Below are 16,620 nucleotides of genomic sequence, written 5' to 3' on the forward strand. Positions count from 1 at the left end.
ATCCCTCCAGGAATCCTCCAATTCAATCCAAATCCATCTCCTCCAAGCCCTCATCATCCTATTTCTTGGGTCCCTGATCGTCCATCCGTCTCGTTGAGAACCCTTTTCTCCAAGTCGTATCATATTTCCACTACCCATTGTCCTCCAACCTTCCAATCCTCCAAATCAAGATCAAATACTAACCTTAGGATCAACACCTTTGAGCGACTTGTACTTTACAGTCTGTTGCCTCTTGATACCATTCTTGTGGGCTATAAAATACGTTTCATATGGAAAATTAGCCAAAAAGTCCAAAAATCGAGAGACAATGTGATGAAATCGCATGAAAATGGTGGGTTTTGGCACTCACCTTTTTTGTTTTGGTTGTGGGCTGTGTGATTCTTAGACTTGGCCATTTTCGCACGTAATTATATGCATAGATGAGGAGAAGAGGACGACTATCAAGGACAAACAACGTCTACTATATAAACGGTACAGAATGACTCGAACGATACGAAGCGACTTGGGCAGACTTAACGGAACCAAATATCGAGGCGGAGTTTCTCGCCGAGAGGTGTAAATGCCTTGTGGCACCTACACCTTATGCGTGGTGGCTCTCGCCTCCACCAGAGCTATAGCAATCCGCTTCGTCATGAACGAGTAAGTACCTGGACTTAGCTTCGTCTTCAATTTCTCAAACAACTTCACAGCATCTTTCTCCATCATACCTCCAACAGACAGTATTACAGGGTAAAACGGAAGAGTATCCGGTTCGGTGGGTGGCAGGTTGTTGCGTTTAGCATCCGCGCATCTGGTGAGGTGGCGGTTGGCCAGGATGGCGGCTTCGTCAGCGACGCTCAGGCCTGGCGGTATTCCCCTTAAGAGTGCTTGTTGTGTTTCGCCCCTTCTGTATTAATTGGCAGGTCGCAGGTCGCAGGTCGCAGGACTAAATCGCGTTTTATCTGGAAGTATCCTCGTCTGAGTGATATTGGAGGCTGAAGAACAGAAGAGGAGAGATAAGATGTTGATGAAGATGCTTCTGATAGCGTTGAGCAACAGTTCCATTAACATTACCAGTTCCGCGAATAGCAGATTTGCAGACTACGGTTGAGCCCAAATTCTCACGTGGCAAGACCCTGATAGGAGACTTATGCCCACTTGACCGCATGTTCATAGCCATGTCCATAGCATTTGCATAAAGCATTAATCATATAAACGTGTGAATAAACCGAAAAGAGCATTTCAAGGAGTTGGTGAAACCAAAGAGAATAATAATTGTCCGTTTTACGTAGCCGTCAAGCAAGATAGATGCCCGTCAAGGTATCTATCTACCTAACCCATGAAGGTCACATTGTCTACTGTCTAGAGTCTAGGCGAAGAGAGCAGCGAGACCCAACGCTCCGACCACAGCAGCGAAGAGTCCCGTAGATTTAGCTGGGGAAGCACCTGAGTTGGCAGTGGTAGTAGAGTTGGACTATATCCATTCAATAAGTTAGCTTGATTTCATTATAATTATGAGAACCAGAGATGATATCTGGATGGAGGAGTATTATTCAAGGGAAATATGATGGATAGCATGAAAACGATACTCACAGAGTTAGGGATATTTCCAGTAGTCGAAGCATCCGTACTAGTCACCGTAACAGCCGACGAGGTCTGAGTGAGGGTAGTAGGGCTAGTTCTAGTACTTGTAGATGTAGCAGTGCTGGAGCTAGAGCTCGAAGAGCTGGAGGAAGATGAAGATGAAGATGATGAACCACCGGAAGTGATGTTGAACTGTTTCGATTGAGCCAAGATAGCTGAATTGCTCTTTTCGGAAGTGACAAAGTTGATTTGGAATGCAACACCCTCTGGCCAGTTACCGTTTGGATAAGTGACTGTAGCGGTGTTGACGATGTCACTTGATCCGGTAGCTTGGTCTGAGATCAGAGTGACGGGTGAGTCGGAAAGGTATCCTGCCTACGAAGGTGTGGAAGGGACGTGTCAGCGGTTCACGACGAATGGATAATCAAGAAACAGATCATGTGTTGTCGCTAAATGACAGACTTGGGGACAAGCCAAACGACCAATCACGGTCCAAGCCTTTCAGAAGATCGTCTACTCAACTCACCTGGTTGACAAGCTGAACGACAAAGCTATCCGGATCAGTGGAAACAGCTTTCCAAGAGATAGTCTGCGAGGAAGTACCAGATTGCCATACGGTATCGTCATCGGGTGATTCGACGGTGATAGCGCCAGCGAGGGCAAGGGCGGAGAGAGCAGCGAGGGTGAGCTTGTACATCGTTGTTGCTATTGGTGTTGTTGAAAGAACGTATGAGAGTGTTATTATTAGGTTATGAGATATATATGTAGTACTGTTGGTAAAGAATGACAGGATCGGAATTCGAACTGAAGATGTAACAGAACAAAGGTTATATGAATGGGATGTGAGAGGATTATATGAATTGAAGGTGAAAATGAAAACACAGCCTCAACGAGTCAACGAGTGAATCTCTACCCTACTCTGTTGCATCAGCATCCATCCCATCCCATCCCATCCCATCATCTCACTCGTTCCTACTGCTCGGATCAGCCAGATTCAAAATCAAAACAACCAACACAAACAACAATAAACAATAAGACGCGCCCTGTACACCCGCCCAGTCTGTCCACTTCCAACGCGCAGAACCCAGAGAATACCAACGCGTCCGTGCGTCGTGCCTCGAATTCACACAACAGATTGCCCTGGATTAGGGATAAGTTATGGACGGACCTTTTCGGATTTCACTTCTTGCTGCTCATCTTGGCATGAGCACCTACGTAATCGGACAGAATTAGAATGTGAAGAGACGGTGTAGCGCCTGACTGGCGGTAGGCAGTATGCACATCCGAGAAGAGGTGATGCATAGCTTTGAGGGAGTTCTGTTAATGCAACGTGGTCATTTGAACGGAGATGAGGTGATTTCAATTGGCATTTGCACCTGAATGCTATTCATACTTGCACCGAAAGACCTTTTTGTCAAGTCATCGAAATTTCAGTGCTCTTTTTCGGCTCAGAGATCAATATCGATCGTGGCAGTCTATATACAATCAAAAAAGAGCAAAGCAGCATTGACCTTCTATTAATCATGAGATCAATTATCAGATTCTCCGTCCCCCATTCTCCATCTTCCGTTCTCCGTACTCTCATGATCAACTGTTTCGGCTTTATTGACAATTTGACCACTTTGACGATCATGCATTAGGTATTTGTGAATCTGATAGCGATTGCAAATGCAGTTGCGACATCAATTCATTGCGTTTCAAAAGAAGTAAGAGGAAAGTTCAACAAGCATCAATGCATGTTTATTCCTCATTTATATAGCAAGATATCCCCAATACGTTCTAGGTTATATCAGATCTCAAGCTTAAGCCTTGTTAACGAACTCGACACCCTTCTTGATGTTCTTGGCCAGGCTGCGAGCGATGAGATACAGACTCAGCATCCATGTCTCAAAACTTCGTTCCGGATCACTTTCGGATGTTTTGCGTAGAAACGAAACGATCACTCACTCAGGGAGACAAGCCTTGAGCAATTCTTGTTCTTCAGCAGTCAATTCACCGACAGGGTTGATCTTCTTGACACCCTCGGGACCGAGTTCGACGTTTGAAGCAAAGTACTCAACACCTTCCGATTCGTATAATGGGGATTTGACGAAAGTGGGTTCGACAACACCGGATTCACCGTTAAGAGCTCGGATAAGGGAGTTGGTGAATCGAGCACCGGCTATTGTATCACACATACTCATCAATACCGACATTCCCATTCATTGCTGCAAAAAAGTGGATTGGATTGAAATGAAATAATACTCACCGAAACCCATAGAAAGGGTGGCGGATCCAGTACCAGCCTTAGCCTTTACAACCTCTAAATAAGGGCAAGAGGAGTCATCAGCTTCCGAAGCTGTCTAGCTGTATAGGGGGATTGGCCAACTCACCATCACCACCGAATTGGATTCGGTGAACCAAGTTCTTATAAGTCTCACCGGAGACATCTTTACCTTGGGCGGTGTGAGAGAGGATAGGAACGATGGTAGCACCGGAGTGACCACCTACGACGGTGACCTTGATATCCTTGGGGTCGGCACCTTTGATCTCACCGAGGAATCGGGAGGATCGGACGACGTCAAGGGTGGTGACACCGAAGAGTCTGTGTGAGGACGTAATTCTTATCAGCACGACCGATCACCCTCAGAGCCAGACATCCGACCCACCTCTTTGGGTCAAAGACACCCTTCTTCTTGTAGACCTCAGCGAAGATAGGTACAGTAGAGTTGACAGGGTTGGAGATGATACCGATGTAAGCCTTGGGGCAGTATTCAGCACAAGCTTCGGCGAGATCTCTGACGATGGAAGCGTTGGTGTTCTGTATAGATTTACGAAGATCAGCTCAAGCTCAATGGGGCTTTGCGCATGATCTAAATCATATAGACTTACGAAAAGATCGTCTCGGCTGAGATACAATGACGCAAACATGCATCAATATAGGAGACGATTAAGAGGGAGAAGACTGAACTCACGTCATACCGGGTTTTCGGGGTACACCAGCAGGGATGATAACTACCTCAGCACCGGTAAGGGCAGCTTTGATGCTGTAAAGAGAGAATAGCAACGATCAGCGATCAAATTTAGGTCTCAATCATTCACCGTACCGTGTAGAGAAGAGGTTTACACTCACTCATCCTTTTCGTAACCTTTAACCTCAGAGTGAGTGTTAACATGAGAGATATCAGCAGCTACACCAGGAGCACCTCTGATATCGTATAGCGAAAGTCCGGTAACGAGAGGGTCGGTCTTGAGGAGTAATGACATGGGTTGACCAATACCACCAGCAGCACCGAGAACAGCTACCTTCCTGTTGGATCTGGCGGAAGAAGCGAACCCTCTAGCGAGGGCTGAAGAAGATCGAGCGACTTGTCGGGAGAACATCGTGAATGGTGATGGTGTGTCTGGTTTTTTTGGCTTTTTTGGGAAGAGTTAGAAGGTAAAGAGAGATGATGTATGATGAACGATGAACGATGGAAAACGATGCTACGGGAGTAAGGTGACGAGTGTAGTGGGGAAATCATCCATCGGTTCATTCGGACCTGACAACCTCAGAGGCAACTTGTATTACCGGAATTCACCGCGGCCGTGGCATCCTACAATAGAACTACTGTACCATTCATTACATATCTTGCTCCTCTCATATGTGCATTAGCATCATCCAATGATTATCATCTCATATGCATACGAGTACAAACAGATCTTAACCAATTTGAAGATCACGAAGGAAGAAGAAGAAAGACCCTGACTATCACTGTAATGCGATAAAGCTACATCGTCACTGACACACAGATCGCACTAGACACCTTATTCAGTAGCCATCTCGAGCTTCATTTTGGCAATGGCTAAAGCTGGGTTAAGACCCTTAGGACATGTTCGGGAACACTATGTAGTATGTGTCGAGATAGTCAGCATGAATACCTAGACAATCGGAAAATCCTACAGTGCCATGCGATGACTCAGACAGAGGACACTCACGTTGAAAATGGTGTGACATCGGTATAATGACATGGTGTTTTGCATCTTTTCCTTTCTCTCAGCACCGTATGAGTCCTGTAGTATCACAACAGAGAATGATCAGCTACGATTCGAAGGGACAAGGAGGAAGCCTTTGGTAGCTCAAAAAGGTTACTCACTCTGGAATCGGCCATCCATCGGTAAGCTTGCATCAAAACAGCCGGACCCAAATATTGATCTTGATTCCACCAGTACTACGTTGACAAGATCGAGAATCAGCTTGTATGTCTACTTGACAATTTTTGCAAGTATGTCAAAGTTCACTTACAGATGGACAAGAGGTCGAACAACATGCACACAGAATACATTCGTACATGCCATCAAGTTTCTTTCGATCTTCTTGAGTTTGTAAGAATTCACCTTGAGCAGGTGGGTTATCGTTCTTGAGGAAAGGCTCAATCGATTTGTATTGTTTGCTGCAAACGATGGACAAAAACAACTTGAGCTATAGTTCACATGAAATCAAAATGAACGACTCAACTCACTAGAAGAGTGTAAGATCGGGGACAAGATCTTTGACGATGTACACTAAGGAGCAGAGAGATCATATCAGCCGTATTCCACGTCAAAAGTCTCACAGCCAGACAGCTGATGTGGAAGGTCCAACTCACTATGAGGTAATGGGTAAACTTTCGAAGGTTTGTTAACATCCTTATCGATCCTACATAGACAAGCTAATGTGTTCACGCCATCGATGTTCATAGCGCATGATCCACAAATACCTTCTCGACATGATCGTCTGAATGTAAGTGTGGGATCGAGCTCGTTCTTGATTTTGATCTACAGTAAAAGATTGACTATTTATCAGTGATTGCTCTCGTCCTGCACAAGATAATCATGCTGTACATCTTTACGCGCATGTGCGGGATGAGAATTGATGCAAAAGAAAATGCGACGACTCACCAAAGCATCCAACATCATTGGACCACATTGTGATAAATCGACTTTATAAGATTGTAATTTTGGTTTCTCAGATGGTGTATCGGGGTTCTATATAGCATCGACAAACAAATAAACGAAACAGTCAGCTCAGCTCCAGTTCCAAATAACTCGCAATTTCACGAATCAAGTGGACTACTCTAGGATCGATACCTTTCTTCGCCTCTTTGTTGAGGGGACAACTCACCCATCGGTAAATTTTGAATTCCTTGGTCTGAGCAGGCTTAGTCTCAGAAGGAGTGGCCAAAGAAGCTCTTGAAGTAGCGTGGAAAGATCTAGCTCCGATCGATACGGATGCCCTAGATGATGAAGGGATAGCTCGAAGAGCAGAAGATGCGGTGGATGGTTTGAACATTTTCGATGGTCAGGCGATGGCGATGGCGATGAGTGGTGGGTAAAGCTGAGGAACGTTAAGATCGTAATTGGTTGCAGGTCAAAGTCGAAGTATAAGACTAATTACCTGACTGACTGATGCTATATGGAGGATGATCAGATCAAGATGTTTAAAGAAGAGGGATGAAAGAAGGAATTGATCGGTATGAGATGATGAGATGGTGAGATCCAAAGCACACGATTCGATTGGCAGGCCCAGCGTCCACCAAATTCACTGAGGTGTAAAGGATCACTCAAGTTCCTGGCGATTCAATCCTATCGGGTAGACTCGGAGTTTACACTCTGACAGCAAATCAGATTGCAGCTGTTGCATACGTTCATTTCGCGTAAAACCGGTAAACCCAGAGCGGGGTCTCCACAGCTGGTCACTATTTACCTATGAATAGTATACTGCATAATGCTATGAAACCATATAAAATAGATGACTTCATGTAACCACCCTATCATCCTGTCTTTACTCCTATCTCACATCCAACACACCTTACGCATCTTCAGCAGGCACACCGTGCATCGCTTTCCTTTTATACACAGCCTGATCTCTCAACCATCTTCGGTACGTTGAAAGGGAGGTGATCTGTGATTATACCATGTAAAGTAAAGATGGATTAAGAATGGTAGGGAGATTGATCATTTTACCGTCAAATGAGAGGAGGTTGATAGCGAGTACAAAACAGGACAAGAAATCGATATCAGCTGAATCCAACATGGTAAGACACTTAGAAGTATGTATTCATAACCCACCTTCTCGCCATAGAAATCAGGACTTATATTCTGAGCAGATTGTAAGGTCGGATCTGCCCTGTTCCTCTTTATCCTATTGTAAAACTCCCTGTCCATGATTTCCAGAGGCGAGTTCTTACCTGCGGATATCGATCGGTGAGTGAGGGAGAAGAGAGATGATCCGACTGTTGGGCCTGCTAGGTATCCGAGGGCTATTGATGTTAAGCAAGAGCATTATCGTCAGCGATGTTCAGAGATGACATCGACGAAAATACGATGGAAGGCGATGTTATCGATTGTATACTCACCCATACATCCCAATCTGAAAACAGTAATCAGGATGACAATTGTACATCAGTTCCGTGGTTCGTACCATATCAGTTGACCATTGCAAAGGGACTCACGTCGCACCTCCGTATACATACCTACATTAGTAGATAAAGATAAATTCAGCACGTCTTGTCTCTATTAGCTTCACCCGACACTTCACCTGATCCCCCTCAACCGAGCCGTACGAAATCCACAACAATCCACTCACATAGCTTCAATCCCCATGATCAACTGACTAGGATCCGACTCCAAGCTCGCAAAGTAACTTCCACCCAAGAACAGCCCAAGGAAAGTAGTAGGTATGGTCGTGATGCTCGACCACAATCTACGCTGTTTTCGTAATCCTAGATATTCAGGCCATGGTAAAGGAAGAGGCGTAGATGAGGTGGATGTCCTAGATTGAGATGGTGTAGCTGGCTTGGAGGATGAAGAGGAAGAGGCAAAGCGGATAGCAATTCCGGCTGCTGATCTACTTATCGTAGGAGCAGCAGCATTGGGCCGAAGGAGGATGGGTCGGAAGAGGATTGTTGATGGTCGAGCCATGTTAATTTGCTTTGAACCGGGGCTATATGAGAGTTGTGCGTTTGAGTTGAAGGCAGTGTCGAATGAAGATCCTGTGTGATACCGATAGTGCTCGGTGGTAATGCTGTTGTGATCCTCGTTGTACTCGTTGTGAGAGAATGGTCAGCAAGGAGATGCCATTTGAACATTACAAGCAGAGAACAGCCAAAACCGTCTTGAATTATCTTCGATGACGCTCAAGACTGGGACTCAATCTCTCGTTAAAACACACATAATACCGAATGTGGCATCTAAGAGCTATGGGGCACCACTCCCACGAGTGCTGATGGTGAAGCAAGCGGCAAATGCAGGGCGATAACCGGCAACGGTCCACTAACGAGTTGATGACGAAGAGTTTGGTTCGGACTTTGCAGTATATATGTTCACTTGTATCATGATATATTGAATTGACCATCTGTCTCAAGCAGAAAACCAAAGGATGTCTTGCCGGGAACATGTTCTCTACGAATACAAATGGACATGGCGAAATCCCCGCTGTCAATGGCAATGGGAAGGCTGTCGATCTTGGTAAACCAAAAGATCCCTCGGTTCCACCTTCATCTGGAAAATGTCCACTATTGGACATGCCAGGCGAGATCCTCAGTCAGATATCATCGTGAGTCAAATTCTTATCTGGCATATCACATCTCTCATATGTCTCTCTACTTCTCATGAGTGTACTGATCACTCTGATCTAGCTACCTCCCTCTGCAGGAGATAGTTCCTTTCCTATCCCTCCACCCTCTCCTCCTCTCCCTTACTCAAACTCACTATTCCCCCATTCCCCCTTCCGTCCGATCAATCCTTTCCATTCCTCCTTATCCAAGAGCACTTTCTAACGTACCTCATCTAAACCACTTTCTCCCACCCGATCCAAACGACGCGAAGAGACTGTTCATTCAGATACTTGTTCGAGCTAGACCGAAGTGGATTCTAGAGAATTTCGAATTGTTAAGATGGGATGATGATTTCTGGAAAGAGGCTTTCGAAAGGAGGTTTCTGAGCAGTTGGAAGAGATTGAAGGGCGAGGAAGATACTTGGAGAGCTGTTTTCATACGGTGAGTCAAGTCAAGCAGATGGCCAATCTAACCACCATCCCATACAATTAAGGGAACCGCCGAGACTAAATCAGCTTGTACTCGTTTAGGATTTTAGGTAGGATCGAACATCGGAATTCTGGTTGTACACATGAAGAAGCGTGGACTGTGAGTGTACTTCTCGAATCCCTTGCAGCTAAGACGAGCAGTTCCAGCTGAATACCTGGATCGATGACTAGCGCTTTGTCACTCTGCATCGGAATGGCTCGGCTAGTATCAATCGAATGTACTCCAGAACTTTTGACCCGTATGAGATATATGACGAGCTGAAGTAAGTCATATCCCCCAATTAAGTTCTCAATTCTTTACATGATTAAACTAATGTAGTGATTAACTCTATCATAGACACCAGAACAACTTCTCCGCTCATCCTACTACTGTCCGCGTAATCCTTCATCTCCAAGATGTCCGAATACTAGCGGTGGGAGTATTGATCGACCAACCATCGTTATTTGTTAACTCCAATGCTCATCTGACCCTACATCCACCTTTACTTCGTCATCTCTCTTCACCTCCTGATGAAGAATCAGTAGGTCACTCCAAGTGGTATCGCTCGAGTGACGATATCAAGGGAAAGAAAAGAAGAATACAGTCTGAGGAAATCACAGCCAATGAAGCTTATTTCCCATTGGTTCGATCCCTGTCCCCTTCTTCACCTGAAAATACAACATACGGTCTACCCACAGCTGGACCCATTCCTATACCTCTCACCGTGGAGTCGACTGCCTCTCCCCCTATTTCGCCTTCCAGTGGGTCATTCGGTAGGATGTTAGGATCATACATACCTGGTAGAAGACGAACATCGAGTAATGCAGCGAATCAACCAACCTTATCAGCTCAAGATGGCTCAAGTCAGGGTCATACCCATACTCATACTCAAGTTCAAGCACCGTTCGGCGCAGGAGCTATGTCCAATTCATTAGGTAATCTTGGCGGGGTACTGACGGCGGTGAGAAGTAGAGATAGTGATGATGGAACGGGTAGAAGGAGGACATGGAGTTTTGGAAGGACCAGATCTGGCTCCACTGCTAGCAACTATAACAATATCAATAACGAAGGAGAATTACAACGTGTATCAAGTAATGTTGCTAGACCAGCCGCCGCCTCCACTTCAGATTTGCCGACCCTGAATGAAGCGTCCTCGCCAACACAGGAAATTCAAGTACCTACTCCCATTTTGGAGATGGGACAGCCCGATAATACCACTCGTTTGGCTCAAGATAGACCATATGATGTACTCGAAAAACCTCAACCTGCTTTATCTCATTTACGATATCCCAATTTCACCGTACCTCCCGAAGAGCCCGAGTCAACCAAGGATTTGAGATGTGAACATCCAGAGGTAGAAGATGAGTATGAAGGTGGGCTTTGGGGTGGGGATGTACCATGGGGAGGAGATGGGAAGAGAATGGCGGAATGGGATGAGGAATTGGGTAAGAGGAGAAGATGGGTTGGACCTATGTTGTGAGTAAGATTTGTGTACCATTTGCTTGCAATCGCACTTCCTGGACAGGTACCCGTGATGATTCAACCAGCTATACATCACATTTCGAGGATACGGGAACTGACTGATGATTTGATTTCGCATCACAGATTGATAGCGCAACTCCATCCATCCCATCGTCCCATCCCTCATCCACCAGGCGTGAACCCTTCGTTACCCCTCGAAGGATCAAATCCTGTATTGGGCCAGAACGGAATGTACGCTTCGTTAGGCTTCGAAGATCTCGAAACGCTCTTTCCTTGGATCGAACTTGAGGGAAGTGGAGGGAATAGTGGAGAGGCGAAGAGAAGTGGATTGGGGTTCTAGGATTTGGCGTACAATGTAGGAGTATCAAAAGGATATCATCATTCATCATCGATTTTTACGGTGTAATGTAATATCTTCATCATCTTTCTCCATCAGTGATACACAGCAACAACAAAGTCAGGAATAAGCTGGTGTTGTTACTGATCAAAGGTACCTGAAATGGATCCAAGCGTTGTGTGATGTGACATCACTCCCATCAATTCGCTATAGCAGAATGACGCTGAGGCCTCCTTTGTGCATCTCACTGTCATCAATTATGACGTTGATGTCGTTGTGGGCGTCCATGTATGCTGCTCCACTGCTGACATGAAGGATATAATTGGGAAGCATCAGTTTAGAACAGACATACTGATCTTATCATTAGATACCTTTGAGACGGATGATCGCCACTGTTCAAATGGATTGAGCTAGGAAGCCCTTGAAGATATCTGGAAGAAACATAATGTCAGAAGATAACAAGCAGTAAGTGAGGTGTTTTTGCTGAAGTAGATTAGGAAAACCCTCGTTCAAAGCTGAGCTAGAATGATGCTGTCCATAGACAAATTCAACCCCAATCACAAGCACCAACCCCTCAGCCTGGTACTCCATCCGGTGAAGAGGAGAAGAAAGAAAGAAGAAACTCTTATCATGATCCGTTCAGTGGTGATGAAGAGAACGAGAATCGAAGTGAACAAGGTGGAGATGACGATGTGAGGGATGAGGGTGAAGGGGAGGGTGATGAAGAGAAGGATGGCGGAGAAGACAAACAAGATGGTGAAGATGATAAGAGAGAAGCTAGTGAAACAGGAGACAAGGAAGAGAATGATCAAATCAGAGAAGACGATGAATCTTCTCAGCAAGAGAAAGATGAAGAGGATGATCAAAACAAGAATGGTGATCCTTCCCATGATACCAAACAAGACAATTCACCCGACCAATCCAAAGATACCGACATTCAAGAGGATGATACCAACAATCACCATGATGATACCTCACCTTCGGCTGATAAAGACGGTCATGGTTCTTCCTCACCCGATGATCAATCTGATACTCCCCCTACGTCTACCTCCAATAACGAAGGGTCCGCCACACCCCCTCAGCCCAACAAGAACGACAGCACCCAAAAATCAGCCAACGTCGCTCACGATTCACAAGGTCGACACTCCAAGTATTCCGACAGAGAAGATAAACTCCGTGAATTCGAGCATTCCAAACCCTCCAATTTCCCCGAGAACGACCGAGAACAAGAATTGCAAAGAGTCGTCAATCGTAAACCTGGTTCGAGGGAGTTACATCAAAAAGGTCAAGGTAGACCGAAAGATACTCCTTCAACAGAGTATGAAGCTCAAGATCCTTCCAAGCAACAAGGTCAACAAGGTTTGGGTGGTGTGACTGATAATCTGGGAAATCTTGGTGGTGCCACGGATCAATTGGGTAATCTCGGTGGAGTCACAGACCAACTTGGTAATGTAGGTCAAGTGGGTGATATTGGTGGACAGGTCGGTGATCAAGTTGGTGGTGTAGCTGGACAATTAGGAGATCAAGTAGGAGGTGTGGCAGGACAACTGGGTGATCAAGTAGGAGGGGTAGCAGGACAAGTAGGTGACGTAGCTGGAGGAGTGGGTGATACTGTAGGGGGAGTAACCGATCAAGTAGGTAATGTCGCTGGAGGTCTTGGAGATACAGTCGGTGGATTGGGTGATCAAGTAGGTCAAACAGCTCAAGGTTTAGGAGATACCGTTGGAGGGATATCAAATGGTTTAAGTGATACTTCCAAACAATTAAGTAAATCTGTTAAGAACGTTGGTGATAATGCACTCAAACCGCTTAAACAGAAGGGAGGCCTGTTGGGAGGAAAGAAAGGTGGTTTGTTAGGTAAAGGTGGTGAGGGCGACGAGGAGAATGAGAAAGGAGCGTTGAAAATTAGGATTCAGTTGGATATCGATGTGGAAGTTCATCTTAGTGCGAGAGTTAAAGGTGATATCACGATTGGGCTGTTGTGATCAACCAAAGGATTTCAGGAAAAAGACTTGAAAATTGAAGTTTATGTAGTTGTTTTAATGTCTGTTTTCACTTTCTGTATATTCAACCAATCAAAGAACGAATTGTGAGCTGAATCTATATATACACGGAATGTTTCTTTCTCTTCATAGCATTATGATCAAGATGAATGAATGAGTATATCGAGGTTTAATGTCGACACTTCAGTGCGAAATTACAAGTCATGTATTGCTTCGTCATCATATGCTTTGTCATCAATAAACCATATGTGACCTGTGACCTGTGACCAACGAGCTACAGCTACAAACTAATGTTCTTTACCCTCCTTCTCACGAACCTTGAACTGACCATTCCTTCTAACCTGTTCGACCTGCTCCAGTGCCCACTCTCTACATTCTCTGTCCTCAGAAGGTGTGCTCCATCGTTTCCTTGCTATATACACCATATCAGACAAGAACAACATTATCAGTCTCGACTTTCCCCTGAAGTGCATACCGACACCAGCTCACCAACGATCCCCCAACCTTTCGTACTGGGTACTCTCAGCCCTTCCTTTTCCCACTCCCAGCCGCATTTCAACCCCACCCAGCCTAGCCAGACGAGGTACGATTGATACCTGCTGACACCAGGTTCCAAGCCGTTCTCGAACCCACCTTTCGGTGTATGTGGATGATCGGGCGCAGTAAATTGCAGTACGGTGAATGCCGAATCGAGAGCATGGAAGCAGCATGGCAAGGAGAGATGAGGGACGGGCGTGGATGGTATGAGAGATAGGAGAGGAATCCATGGCTATAAGTCCATTGAAAGGTAATCAGCTGAAAATGTTCATAAGGTCACGAAAGGTTGACTTACAGTTAATTCATCCGCATGATTACCTATCAGAAACGTATTTTCTTCGATTATACATCCCTCTTCACCTAACCACATCCCAGATTCCCATTCTTGGATGGTATCGGGAAACCAAGAAGGAGGATCTATTGGTAATTCCACTAGAGCTTCTTGTGTTTTGATTGGGTAAGTAGGCCAAGTACGTCTCGAACGTAGTTCAAATCCTTTACCGTGATATCCCTAAACGGTCCAACAGTCAATGACAGAACAGACCGAAGCCGAATGAACGAATTCTTATGTATACTCACTTCTGATATCAGTATGTGGACCAATAAACCATTTCCCTGATATTCATACTCATTCAGCTTATTCTCTCTAGGTGATAGCAACAAAGAAATAAGCAGCTCACACATCCTAAATCTATAAACCCATTTTCGGGTCTACCCCATGTATCCCATTCCCTCTCTTCTTCCTGTATCCCTAACCCATCCGGTCCACGACTCGAGATAGGCGGATACATATCTTTCCAAAGTAACATCAAGAAAGCGGCGATAGCGATATCCTGTTCACCCCATTCTGAAAGGTCAACCTGTGTCGTCGGAAGAGACGGATCATTGGGTAAGGGTATACCCTAGGTGATGGGTTGTTGTTGGCACATTGTAATATCCTCACATTTATGAACAGGTTTGATACTGGGAGGGCAGGATAAGATGCAGAAAACGTACCTTCCAAACATGTCTTTTGACATCTTCCAATTTGGTTACCAGCCCATCTGATCTCGGTGCACGAGAATCTAAAGATCTGTGACGATCTTTCAATGTAAGATAGAGATCCTGGAAATTATCTCGTGGTACGATTAGCTATCGACATTGTCATCAGCATAGAACCAATAGTATAAGTAGAAGTATGACGAAATCTCTCACTCGAGATCGGATATAAAATGGATATCTCGCTCACATCATGTACTCTCCTCTTCTGATACCCTACCAATTGTCCATACCCATGTTTATGCAACGTTTCCAACAAAGCCAAGCAAGTCCTGTACAATCGTTCTTTACCTTCTGGTGTGGGAGTTCTTATAGTACCCGTCTTCTGCGTTGTTGGTGAATTTACCCCTTCTGCCTCAATCAATATCGTTGCTGGAGGTCTGACAGGTTCTACAAATTGACTTTTATCGATAGAAGGCCCAGCTAGGGGTGATCTCTTACGAGGTTTGGTCGGATGAGGTGAAGGTAGAAGCGAGCTCGGCAGATTACCATTTATCGACATATCATTTAAACCATTGACTATATTGTCCTGGGCAGGTTTGGATGAAGGTCCATCAAAAGGTAAATAATGAATCGATATAATACCTTTCACTTCATGTTCTTCTACCTTCATCTCACTCCCCTCTCCTATCATCTCTTTATTTTCATCATCTCCCTTTTCGCTCTTACTATTCACAGTCTGAGGTAGAGATTCCCAAATATAAGCTAACTTTTCTACTTTCGGATGATAGTACGGTATATCATTTTGATCTTTTACTTCAGGTTGAATAATCACTAAACCCATTTCCCTCTTCCCTTTGTCTTGATCTACTTCAACCTCCTTCTCTTTTCCTTTGGTAGTTCGAGCCTGGTACGAATGTCCCTGCTCATTCGTCCTATAGAATGAGATGGTTTGATTCACACTATTATCTCGTCTTGGTTGACGAGGTAATAATTTCACTTTCAACTCATCTACTAAATCCAATTGTAATTCTGCTTCCAGTCCATCACTCAAGTTAATATTTTTCAAATTATTGCTTCGCTGATTGGGTGATTGAGATGGTGGGGGCGGTAGAGTATCAGCACGTAGAATCAAACTTGAATTTCTTTCGGGATGTAGAGATATTGTCTTTAATGTTGACAAGAATTCGGAAAGTCCGAAATAACACTTGCAGGATAGAACCGGAACCCATCTTTCTCCGGGAGAGGAGGAGGAAGTGGTGGACAAGGGCGAAGTGGACGAAGAGGGAAATGGACTGGGTACGAAGGGTGGTGGTTTTATACCTCCAGGAGGAGAAGGCGTGAGGTGGGTGCTCATCCTTTCGAGATGATGAGCGAGCGTTTAAAGTCGATTGAAATGAAGTTGAAGAAGGGAGAAGTGGTGAGTTAGGCTGCATCGACTTTTGTTTTCACCAGAATGAAATATTGGATTGGTGGAATACCTCCACTCCACAACCAATTTTGCTCATTCGAGAGAACAAGTCAAGCCTGAATCAACTGAAGCTATCTTCAACATGACATGACATGACATATTCGTTGCATAAGATAACATAAGATCATAGCCATTATATTATTTCCCTCTTTCCTATCCGACTACTACTTCTTCACCCCTTATACTTGAGCTCATACTATACTTTGCTCTGTTGACTTCCACATC

The 16,620-nt window shown here is 44.9% G+C and overlaps 7 protein-coding genes across 7 annotated transcripts; 2 read left to right on the forward strand and 5 right to left on the reverse strand.

Annotated features, from left to right (window-relative positions):
* Positions 1-1,348: 1,348 nt before the first annotated feature.
* I203_102863 (uncharacterized protein) lies at positions 1,349-2,260 on the reverse strand (the record flags this gene model as incomplete). Its single annotated transcript, XM_019147140.1, has 3 exons — positions 1,349-1,453; positions 1,573-1,938; positions 2,090-2,260. 3 exons carry the CDS (start codon positions 2,258-2,260, stop codon positions 1,349-1,351), a joined length of 642 nt encoding a protein of 213 aa, XP_019003690.1.
* Positions 2,261-3,365: 1,105 nt separating this feature from the next.
* On the reverse strand, positions 3,366-4,926 carry I203_102864 (malate dehydrogenase, NAD-dependent; the record flags this gene model as incomplete). Its single annotated transcript, XM_019147141.1, has 8 exons — positions 3,366-3,414; positions 3,511-3,724; positions 3,812-3,865; positions 3,936-4,147; positions 4,212-4,363; positions 4,435-4,450; positions 4,518-4,589; positions 4,676-4,926. The coding sequence occupies 8 exons, from the start codon at positions 4,924-4,926 to the stop codon at positions 3,366-3,368; spliced, it is 1,020 nt and encodes a 339-aa protein (XP_019003691.1).
* Positions 4,927-5,349: 423 nt separating this feature from the next.
* Positions 5,350-6,853, reverse strand: I203_102865 (succinate dehydrogenase [ubiquinone] iron-sulfur subunit, mitochondrial; the record flags this gene model as incomplete). The annotated part of the gene is made up of 8 exons (XM_019147142.1): positions 5,350-5,427; positions 5,521-5,595; positions 5,679-5,753; positions 5,828-5,975; positions 6,045-6,087; positions 6,171-6,339; positions 6,463-6,549; positions 6,686-6,853. 8 exons carry the CDS (start codon positions 6,851-6,853, stop codon positions 5,350-5,352), a joined length of 843 nt encoding a protein of 280 aa, XP_019003692.1.
* Positions 6,854-7,372: 519 nt separating this feature from the next.
* On the reverse strand, positions 7,373-8,484 carry I203_102866 (uncharacterized protein; the record flags this gene model as incomplete). The annotated part of the gene is made up of 5 exons (XM_019147143.1): positions 7,373-7,465; positions 7,633-7,823; positions 7,920-7,933; positions 8,016-8,036; positions 8,150-8,484. 5 exons carry the CDS (start codon positions 8,482-8,484, stop codon positions 7,373-7,375), a joined length of 654 nt encoding a protein of 217 aa, XP_019003693.1.
* Positions 8,485-8,957: 473 nt separating this feature from the next.
* I203_102867 (uncharacterized protein) lies at positions 8,958-11,409 on the forward strand (the record flags this gene model as incomplete). Its single annotated transcript, XM_019147144.1, has 6 exons — positions 8,958-9,118; positions 9,201-9,560; positions 9,650-9,707; positions 9,779-9,870; positions 9,945-11,063; positions 11,193-11,409. The coding sequence occupies 6 exons, from the start codon at positions 8,958-8,960 to the stop codon at positions 11,407-11,409; spliced, it is 2,007 nt and encodes a 668-aa protein (XP_019003694.1).
* A 442-nt stretch (positions 11,410-11,851) lies between these two features.
* On the forward strand, positions 11,852-13,391 carry I203_102868 (uncharacterized protein; the record flags this gene model as incomplete). The annotated part of the gene is made up of 2 exons (XM_019147145.1): positions 11,852-11,871; positions 11,948-13,391. 2 exons carry the CDS (start codon positions 11,852-11,854, stop codon positions 13,389-13,391), a joined length of 1,464 nt encoding a protein of 487 aa, XP_019003695.1.
* A 305-nt stretch (positions 13,392-13,696) lies between these two features.
* On the reverse strand, positions 13,697-16,281 carry I203_102869 (uncharacterized protein; the record flags this gene model as incomplete). Its single annotated transcript, XM_019147146.1, has 7 exons — positions 13,697-13,821; positions 13,899-14,178; positions 14,242-14,457; positions 14,526-14,561; positions 14,627-14,848; positions 14,943-15,077; positions 15,175-16,281. The coding sequence occupies 7 exons, from the start codon at positions 16,279-16,281 to the stop codon at positions 13,697-13,699; spliced, it is 2,121 nt and encodes a 706-aa protein (XP_019003696.1).
* Between the last annotated feature and the right edge of the window lie 339 nt (positions 16,282-16,620).

This window comes from Kwoniella mangroviensis (assembly GCF_000507465.2).
Source record: "Kwoniella mangroviensis CBS 8507 chromosome 1 map unlocalized Ctg01, whole genome shotgun sequence".
Lineage (NCBI taxonomy): Eukaryota > Fungi > Basidiomycota > Tremellomycetes > Tremellales > Cryptococcaceae > Kwoniella > Kwoniella mangrovensis.